Source organism: Solanum lycopersicum, chromosome 6, assembly GCF_036512215.1.
Source record: "Solanum lycopersicum chromosome 6, SLM_r2.1".
NCBI lineage: Eukaryota > Viridiplantae > Streptophyta > Magnoliopsida > Solanales > Solanaceae > Solanum > Solanum lycopersicum.
The window spans coordinates 27,954,762-27,965,884 of NC_090805.1; the positions used below are offsets into that span (position 1 = coordinate 27,954,762).

The following is an 11,123-nucleotide window of genomic DNA, read 5'->3' on the forward strand; positions in this document are numbered from 1 at the left end:
AAAAAACTCATTTGTTTCAGCACTCACATTATGTATGTTACATAATGAGTGTTTCTAATTTTGAGTATAATAAAAATTGAAATGACAATGTGCAATTAATTGATAAAAGTATGAGATTTTGAATATCCACAATTGAAAGAAACCCCTAATCTACTCCAACCAATATGTAACATGTGGAAACAAAACAATTGAAGATGCATAGTATTTGTATTTATGTGTGAGATAGATTATAGTACACCTATTTCCAACAACAAATATAGAAATGTCAAATATTCAACTCTGTTAAAATTTATTTGCTAGGATGCTCAAATATCGAACCTTTCTGTAAGTATCTGAAAGGCAAACTTGCAAGTGAATTACAATGCAGAATTTTTTTAGTATAAACTCAAATTATGGTCAGATGAGCCAAATATTTTACAGTTGCAGAAGAAAATTCAAAAAGAAGATAAACACCATCTCGAACCGGAAAGAGATGTCTTAGTTCACTAGATATTTCATGCCAAGGCACAAATTTTACAACAGGGTACACACAAATATACTTCATGAGACATTACATGATGATACAGAATTGGAGCATAGAACCCTGCAGCTTTAAGCCATTTCATGGCGATAATGCTCATATTATACCCCACCTGTACGGTTGTATCCAAGAAACATTAAATTGAAAAGACCATTCAGGAAGTAAAAATAAATAGCGAATAGTAGCGACAGCTTAATTTGAACTAAATTATTGAAGAATAGGAAAACAAATCTAAGATTTTGATTTTTTTGCAAAATTGGAACTTGTATCTGGAACTGCAGGACAAATGAAATGGTGGTTACCATGAAACCACATATCACAGAGAGTTCCCTTCTATCTCGAAATTCCCCAAAAACTTTAACCAGTCAGGTCATTTCCCCACGTTCAGAAATCACTTTAGGCAGCTCAGCAGGTGGAAATAAACTCCTTTGGTCTGATAGATAAGCGGAAAGAACTTTACAAGCAATGAACACTGAAGCTTTACTGTCTTTTCGAAACAGCAGACACAGACAAGCTGGCATGTTAAGCTCAACTGAATCCAAAAGATTCATAATCCACCATCTGAACCATTATCTCCTGTCCAAACCTGCAAAAATGATTCAGACACCCCATGAGACAAATAAAAGCAAGCTCTTTCAGCACCAAAGAGAACTAACCAACAAGAAATTGGAGGTAGGATTTACTTAATTAGCTGGCAACCACCACAGACATTTCTTATCCTTTCTTTCAGGGAAGGACCTTACTTTTACCAAGTCGCATCATGTTTATCTGTTTCGTTCTGTTGTTGTTTGCTTTCCTACCACAGACGAATAGTGCGCTGGAAGTATGTGACTATCTCCTACAAACTTAGGTTGTAGAAAGAGCACTCTTTATTTACTTGTACTCTCAACATGCCCCCTCATGTGTGTGTGATTCTTTTACATGGGTCAAACACGTGGAAATTCTTTTTGATTAGGGTGACAGTGAAACTCGATCCTAGGACCTCTCTGCTTGCTCTAAAACCATGATGAAGCATGTGACCAATCTAAATGCTTAAGTTAATCGAGAAATTACACTTTCATTTACTCGATTATATTCTCAACAATTACCATTAGTTTTTAGTTGTTAGAACAAGTGTGACATGACAAGGCAACACATAGAAACACTTCCCTCTATGTCAAGGGAGAAAATCTTTAAGGAACCATAAAAAATCATAGCTAGATGAAGTCAGCTGCAAGAAGTCTATGTTTTGGCATCTGAACCAGTACATGCTGCTCTACTCTATTATGATTCGTTGACTACATATCACTTCAGTTCAGCAAGATTATTCCGTGTCATATTCACCCAACTTTACACTTCTCTCAGTTCAGAATTACAACATAAAACAGTAACCACATCCGCTCAAGATATATAAAAGAAAAGCCTACCAGTATATCTCCTCAGGGAACCATTCCCGTTCACAGATAGTGGTACAGGCCTCCTTTCTTGACCCAGGGACAAAATCTCCTGCATTCTTTCTGGCCAATCAGAGTTTAGTCTCCTAGCAAAATCCTCAACCTCCCTGTAATATAGAAATTCAAATCACATTATCTGTAGAACACGACATAATTAATTGCATGACAAGTTATAAGATGCTTGCCCTAAAAAAAACACAGCAGCCCATGCTGGTGTGAAGGGTTCGCTAGCCACCCAGGGAGGGAGGAATGACCAGACATTCCCTGTGTGAATGCATCAATATATAAAAATATGTTCAACATTTTCTCCACTTGCATGATAACGTGAAAAAGATTTCTCTTCATATATTCTGCATGTAGATTTATTTTCTTTGTTATCCCTTATTTCTATCAATGAAAATTAGCATGAAATGATTCCAGTTGCAATTTATTCAAAACAACGCAGTCCAATTTAAAGTTTTATCTGTTACTCAAAAAAAAATCAGTATATCTTTAAAAAATAAAAAGAGTTTATCACTTAATAGAAGAAAATATCTCTCACACAAGCAGAAGGCAAAAGGTAGTGGATATTAACAGCTAAGATGAGCGACACCCAGAAGTAGAAGCATCGGTTACACAATTCATATGGAATTTCTACTTCTTAAGCACAAATTAGAATAGCAAGCCCAGTTACATATTTGGAGCTTCTATCAACACAACATCCAGTGAGGATTAAGTGACAGTTTTGTATTGATGCAGATTTATCCATTTACACAAATGTGAAAATAGGTTCCAGCTAGAAACATGCTAGCATTGTGATGTCTGCTCCATTGCTATCCGTTGATTATAGATGTAGGGTTATTGTGTTTAAAGTTGATATAAGAGCTCAATAAAGCATAAAAATGTGATATCATACTTTGCACAAAGTTAAGGAAAGAAGAAATGGGATATGAAAGTTAGGAAAGAAATGGATGTCAGATTGGGAAAAAGACAGACAAGACCAAAAAAGAAAAAGACAGACAAGAAAAGGTAAAAAGTTTACTCTGTCTATTTTCATTCAATTTTGTCCCAATGCTGGGGGGAGATAGTAGACTTGAAGTTAAAAGCCAGAGTTTGACAAGGGAAGCTATATCACAGGCAAAAACCCTCCAATATGCATGGACTTGCGCTAGTTAACAATTTATGCGTTATTAAAGTATGATTTGCAATACTTGCATGTAGCCTCAGCAGAAGCCACTGCAACGAGGTCCACTTGAAACAGCACGGTCCAGGACAAGGTGGGGGGGGGGGAGAACTGCTTTTCTTTTCAGGAGTAAGAAGATTTGTATAAGCACACAGGGTAACTATATATCCAAAAGAAAATCCCTTCACCAAGGAAACATAAGAAGCTTAATACAACCTCACAAAGAACATAATTTAATTAATAACTTGTAGCTACAATGATATACTTTTTATACATCCATCTCCAGAGACCATATTACTAGATAAACAAACCTGTCAATTTCTTCCTTCATCGCAGGATCTAACTCATCATCAATATCACCATCATCAAAGTCAAGTTTGGGTGAAAATTTAACAGATGCAGAGACTTGCAGATCAGAAGGCAATGGAGAAAACACATCACCGGTGTCACCATTCAGGCAGCTAGATGTAGGACAGTTAGATTCCTGAGTACCAATAGAACCAGTCAAGCCAAACAACAAATGTCAGAGAAAAAGCAAAGACGCTTAGAAGTAACTTTTGTGCCCACACACCAACCAAAAAAAAGAGAAAAGGGAGAAAATTCCAAAGCTCAACAGATGCCAACCTGATTATGGTTTCCAGTTTCATTATTTGTAGACGAATTTCTAGCTTGTTCTTTTCTCCTTCTATTTTTCTTTTTACTCTTTGTTGCTCTTGCACTCTTAGAATCTGCAAAATAGGACAGCATGCTCAGAATTATAAGAATGATACTCGAACTTAAAGACTCACTCAAGAGAGACTGAAAAAAAAAGTAAATGTTGTTTTTCAGATGTTATGTAGGGGCTTAGACAAACAAAAGGGATATAATTCCCCATAGATCATAAACCTCACAACAATGTGCACATAAGTTGATAAAAGTAAATGATCCATAAGAGTTACTAGTCAGTGGAAGGCTCAGTCACCATACAAACTACGGATTTAATTATAGGGCAGAAAATAATTCATCAAAAGTAACACTTCTCAGACTGATCGACAGTCACGTCTAAGTCAACAGCAACAGTTACATACTAGGACACGACTTCATCAATGAAGTTGTAGACTACACATAATTTTCATAAGAAATACCATGATAAGATCACAACCAAAATATAAAACCAAAGACACAATGATATCTAGATATAAAACATGTGGCCAAGCCAGGCAGCAAAATGCAACCTCATCAAACATAAGTCTTGGCAATATTATACAGATTACAGTTCAATTATTATAATAATGCAACATGACGAAAAATGGAGCGACTCTGCACGAAAAATATAGGATGTAATTAAGTCCCAATCATTTTTGTCTCAATCTTACCTTCATTTGCCCCATTTATGAAAGATAGAAGATCATCAACTGATCGTTCATCCACATGCTGCTCTTCTTCTACCTCGACATTCTGGAATTACGTAATGAGGTATTTTTTCCATTAAGGGAATAACGCAAATCAGAGTGCATACACAACAATGCATCAATTAGCATCAAGTAACCAATGGTATAATATACAAGCGCAAGAGCCAGATCACAAAGCACCTTTAATTTCTCTCGTTCTTTTAATTCTTTCCTTTTCCTTGCATAGAGTCGATTGAGAAGACGGATACGTGGATCATCGGTCATATTTCTCAGAGGTTCCAACTTCTCTTCCTAATGAGAAACCATTTCCCAGTCAGAAACACCAAACAATATTTGGGGGGGGGGGGGGGGTCTACAAATAATTTGTGTCAGAAGTTGGACCTCTGTTAAATCATCTGGCAAATGGAAAGTTTCACGTATCTCCTCGGGAGTTTTTCCTTCAATCATCCGAGCAAGCGCACGACTTGTAAGGTCAACCAGAGGCCTCAGTTGAAGGCTGTCAGCAGCAGATGTCAACTCGCATAACTTCTTAGTATCTAACCGGATGAACTTCTCATCAAAAATCTTGCGCTCCTGTGTGCATTAAAGACATCCTTTACACTAAAATAAAACGAAAAGAAATACTGTTGCAAAAAACCATGCACATGACACAGGCAAACTAAAATCCTTCCTTAGGAGGGCACTGCATTGTTATAAAAAGGAAACCAAAAACTGACCTTATTAGAACGACCAGGAACTTGATGAAATTGACAATACTCCAGTATTAATCCCAGAATAGCAGGATTGACACGTTGAGGAAGTGATATGGCATAATTTTTCGATGATCCCATGCCAGTTTGAAGCACTTCTCTGCATATCATTGGGCAAAACATGGCAACCTCTTCCTCTACTTGTTGGATTGAACCATCAGCAGTTTGGAGCCAAATGTAGGACTTCATCTTAATTAATGAACCACAAGCAATTAAGAAAAAGCAGACAACACGAAATGGCAACAACTTTGAATAGAGTATTACGGAAAGCAACAAAAATGTACTATAGAGCTCTTAATCTTCTTTTTTTATGATAGGCAAAAATGCACTAAAGACCTAATACCCACACCTTGGACTGTAACACATTCGATACTTATTAATATTCCCATTCAAAAAGAATTTTGCCCATTCTGAAGTCATTCAACACACATTTGATATCTGAAGAATTAAGAAACAATGTCATTCAATGAGCAAATGGCTGATGCACCTATGCATTTCATGCAAGCAAACAAGAACCTTCAGACCACAACCAAAAGAAAGAAACCTAAAGGTAATCATAATCATCTTACCAATAGTGACAGCATTTAATATTATTGGCTTTCAAGTTGGAAATGTCAAGAAGAACATTCAAGGGCATTATTCTATGTTGGTTTTTGAAGCTCACAAAACAATAGATAATCATAAAGTAACATGACATCACTAACTCAGAAATACAATTCCTTTTGAAGAAATATTAGTTTTTGAAGCTCATGAAAATAATAAATTATCCTAATACAAAGCAACACTATTCCCTGAATCAAGGTAACTCATGAGTCATGACTCAAGTAAATGCAACCCTAATAATCCAGAAAAAGACAGCACCAGGTAAAAAGAGCCTGAAGGGGTAAAAGACAAAAAACTTTGTGTGTATCTTCTATATCAATGTAGTAACAGTCATATAACCTTCGAATATAAAACTTCTGGTTTCCTTCATTACATACCTCTGGTTTGACGACCGCCATAGGGCCTTTTAACACTAGGAGATCAAACTGGCAAGATTGCTTATGGGCCTTTGCAAACTATAGATAAATAAGCTTCAACAATAGAAGTGCTAATGGAGTCAAAATAGGCTATACTTTCTTCTCTTCAAAAGACATTTGTCAGACAAAGACCGCAAACCCTTCACAAAGTAACCCTCTCTAAATTCCAGCAAGACAAAATGCATCTTCGACAGGATGGTCTCATCAATTTGGAAGCTCTGTGCAAAGAAAAACATGGAAGACCAAGATTACATACTTCAGCAATCAATGAAAATTTTTCTAACAGGAGCACACACCCCGACAGATTTTTAAGAACTCAAAAGGCAAGCAATGGGTGACCAAGAATGCTTTAAAGGATGATATAAAAAAAGAGAATAAATCACTCTATTTACTCTTTTGTGCATCTTCAAAACAATAGAACATTGAAGAGAACTAGGAAAACAGAAGTAGAGACACCATGAATTTCTTCAAACATTCCACATGCCATATGGTAGGTATATTATCCCATTCCCTCCTCTCGGAGTTAAGAATGCAGTCCAATATCAATTGCTTCTCATTCTATCTTCCTAATATAACCACAAGGAAATTTCATATATTCTGCCTATCCTCCCATTGCCCGATCTACTTACGTGCCGTTAGAGGCGTAGATAACTGAAAAGGAATTTAGGGAGACTTGAATAGGCAAAATCTCGCACACATCTCCATCCTGTACAATCTCTAACAATCTTTATGCCATGATTACACAACTACTACACACCTCAATTCCACACATGGGAAGGAAACATTTGTTTTTGGTATGCAAGTTCTTTAAGGTGACTGGGGCTCAGCAGGAAACATGCAAATACTTCTCATATTCTTACTTTGATTGATTATAGTGGTGTCATCTTGCACACACCTCGAATTCCCACTGCGACGCATGCAAATATAAATATGTGCAGACACATACATATCAATAATATATATACGTGTGTGTGTTTAGATCATAGTTGGCAAAAAGTTCTCTTAGGCAAAAAGTTACAATGAGTGGAACTGTAGAAGTTGGAAGAGACCTGGCTATTTTCTGAGCTCATTTATAGGACTAAAGAAAGGCAAAGACAGTGAAAATCATTCATAAAAAAACATCCTGTTATTTTCATCTAGCTAGCTGTCTTTCATATCTGCATCACTTAGAAATCAATTAACAAAGTGCAATTTACTTTTTCATTCCCCTCTTGGGCAATTTATCTATGATTACTTTGGTTGTTTCAAACCCTCCCACGGAACATTGGAGAAGCCATTCAAGCATAGTCACAAAAACCAAGCTTCCCGAGATTTTGATAGAAATGAAAGGAATTCAAGTGTTCTTTCTTTGAAATCCTAAAGTCAAGATCCATATGATTTGTATCTACTAAACCAAAGATCCACATAGCTTATTCATACCAATTAGAAGAGTAATCAAATCGAAGAAACAAAGTTTAAGTTTTAAGGAAGACAACTAAATCCTAGATTCTTTGTAAGAAGAAGTAGGATCTTGTTTAGCTTTTTTTTGAGTATACTCAATTGTAAGTAGCTCCTTGATGTAAATTTGGGATCCCAACCTTTAGTGCTGAAGATTAATACACAAAACTGTTACCTTTGTCAAAAAAAGTAAACAACTACACCTGCTAGGAATTTTTTATATTTTTTGCTTGACATAAAACAAATAGAGGAAACTAAACCAGCCAGGATTATAGGACAAGCAATTAATATTAAGCATATTAAGTGGATGAACTTTCCCGTCATCATATCCTTCTACAGCTAATATATGAAATGGATTCACAGTCGAGATACTACTATCTCAGAATTGCACAGAAGCTACAGAAAGTCCTGTGAACGCTCACCCATTGAATTGCAGCTCTTCTGGCAACATCATCCACCTACTCCTAGCCGTCATTTCTAAATACTAGTGTATAACAAACCTAGAATAAAGTTTCAACCCAATTACCATCCCTGCTATATGAATCCCCAATATCCATTTCGCTCAAAAAAACATTAACTTTATCCAAAAAAAAATATCTATTTAGAGTTGTTTTATTCCAAAAAAAAACATGAAATGAAAATGAACCATATTTTTCCATTGAGAGAAATGGCTATTCATTCAATTGGAAAAAATATCTATAAAAAAAACATTGCTTACAATTGAAAAAAAAAACAATAAAAATCCAATCTTTTTAGCTATAACAAGTGTTTATCAGCTAATTACTTAGGATATTAAAAGGCATAAAAATAAAACTAGAAATGAACAGATTGACATACCTAACGTAACAACAATTGGGCCACAGATTGGAGGTCTTAAACAGATAAGAAGAAAAAATGGAGGGAGAATTAGGGTTTTGTGTTCTTTTTATTTTTTTTGCAGGTGAGAAGAAAGGGGGAAGAAATGGAAAATTTGATTGCTTTTTATAGGCTTTCTATATTTCCGATATGGTAATTCTATATTTCTGGTAAATTATGTTCTTCGCACGTGAATCCCCAATTCCCACGTGCTACTCAGAAAATATCAATCTTTTTTTTTCATCTGGTATTTCAATTAGATTCTAATTTGTAATTTTTCATTATTATAGGTATGAGTATTGTTACTTATCACATCTTTGATAAGTGAGAAGAATTATTATCTAATACTCATATTTAAATGATATTTTAATTTTGATTTTCAAAATAATTATGTATTTCATTAATAGTTAATAGTTATGTTAGATTTTACGAAATAATTTATATGATATGTGTCTTTTATATAAAAATTTTTATGTATAATGTTTCTCATGTTACAGTTCTTTCAACTATTTAGAGGGAGAATGATTGAGTAATTTATTTTAAGCATCTAAAATGCTCGCAAAGTAAATGATAAGAAAAAAAAATATTTCATAAGTTAATTTTATAACTCTTAAAATTATTGATATAAATCTTAATAATATATAAAACGATTTAAATTATGAAAAATGCTTCATAATAATAATATAATATATACTCGTCGATATATATATATATATATATATATATATTTATTTATTTATTTCTCAGTTATGATTTGATATATATTGGATCAGGACAACTTTTTTAATAAGCTTGTTTCCTTGAATAATTAGACTATTTGTATATTTATTCCTACAGAAAAAATATAGGTACTGTCACAATTTGCACAGTATATAGTTTGAAGAAATGGTCATTTATGGCTCTAGTGTTATCCTAAATTTTGTTGTTCTTTTCACTGCCAAGTGTCATCTTAGATTGTCTTTTCTTTGTCATGACTAAATTCAATGGTGGTCCACCAAAGTACTACAATATTCACAGACCCTAATAAGAGAAAAGAATTTTTATTTTCTTTGTTTATACAGAAGAACTTACTTTAAAAAGAAACAAAAATACTCCTAAAATATTTGAAATAGATTATACTTAATTTAAAATTATATTTCAGTTCAAACTATCTTTTTCATCAAACTATTAAGTTAAAAGTGCCATTTTTATTAACAAGAGTTGTTAAATGTCATGTGAATGCCACATTACACACCAATAGGGTTCCACTGTCATATATTCTAAACGAAAAAGGATCAAAAATACCCTTAAACTATCCAAAATAGCTCATATATACTCTTAAACTATATTTCGGCTCAATACTACCCTTTCCATCAAACTATTGGGTCAACAAGTACCTTTCTTATTAACGAAAATTGTTAAATGTCATGTAAATGTCACATTGCATGTCAACAGGTTATCCACTGCCATATAGACTAAATCTCTAAATCCTAATTACTCCCCCCCCCCCATTCATTACTTTTCGAAAACAATTTCACCCCTTCTCCCTCATTTCGCGGTTAGGGTTTCATATTTTTCTTCTTGGCTGGATTTAAAAGTGGATATTCGTGACTGTAGAACCCTATTGGTGTGTAATGTGGCATCCATGTGGCATTCAACAACTTTCGTTAATAAGAAGGGCATTTTTTGTTGAATCCATCCCATTTTTTGGTCAACTTTAGTTTTTCAATTGATACAAATTGTTAAAAAGAAATAGTAATTGTAGCTGAAAATAAAAGATTTAGTGGTTGGCAAATTGGTAAAATTTGCAACTATTTTTTACTTTGTTATATTTACATATGTCATTAGTGACATAGGCATGATTTTATCCTTCTATAAATAGAGTATTCTTGCTCATTTGTAGAACACACCAAGTTAGAGAGAAAAAATCATTTTGAGAGCAAAGTGAGGTATTCCATAGACCATACAAGAAAAATAGTTTGTGAAGAAAAATAGAGTGTGAACGATATTTTAGTAAGGTGGAAACCAAAAGAGTGTTGTTCCTTTTGAGTGTGTAGTAGTCACTTTAAGTATTGTATTCGTGACTACACTGTGTAAAATTCTTTACTATAGTGATATCAGTTACTCCTCTTGGCCCGTGGTTATTTCCTTATTGAGAAGGGATTTCACGTAAATTTCTTGATGTCGTTATTTTTCCATTTTATTTCCATTACTTTTACCATATATATTTTTGTGTATATCCGCGTTATCCCAACAAACTAGTTCATAGCAAAGGTTTTATCTGAGTATGCTCTGGTTGCAGCACAGTCTGAACTTTCACATTAAAAAAGATTACTTTGACTTGCGATAACTATATTTTTTGGGAAAAACAATGAAAGCCAACACAAGTAGAATGGTTACTTTGAATAGTGTTAATTATGTCATTTGGAAGGGAAAAATGAAAAATCTGTTTTATGTTAAGAATTTTTACAAATTAGTATTTACCATTGTAAAGCCTGATAATAAAACAGATGAAGAGTGGAATCTGTTGCACAGACAGGTTTGTGGATTCATTAATGTGTTGAACCATATTTCTGGG

At 34.2% G+C, this 11,123-nt stretch overlaps 1 protein-coding gene across 1 annotated transcript; it reads right to left on the minus strand.

The window, feature by feature from the left end:
* Positions 1-352: 352 nt before the first annotated feature.
* Positions 353-8,846, minus strand: LOC101263913 (SKP1-like protein 21). The gene is made up of 10 exons (XM_004240679.5): positions 8,549-8,846; positions 6,236-6,492; positions 5,223-5,444; positions 4,888-5,079; positions 4,687-4,797; positions 4,471-4,552; positions 3,740-3,843; positions 3,427-3,599; positions 1,927-2,060; positions 353-1,106 (listed from the first exon to the last, which is right to left on the minus strand). The coding sequence occupies exons 2-10, from the start codon at positions 6,254-6,256 to the stop codon at positions 1,090-1,092; spliced, it is 1,056 nt and encodes a 351-aa protein (XP_004240727.1). The 5' UTR covers positions 6,257-6,492; positions 8,549-8,846; the 3' UTR covers positions 353-1,089.
* Between the last annotated feature and the right edge of the window lie 2,277 nt (positions 8,847-11,123).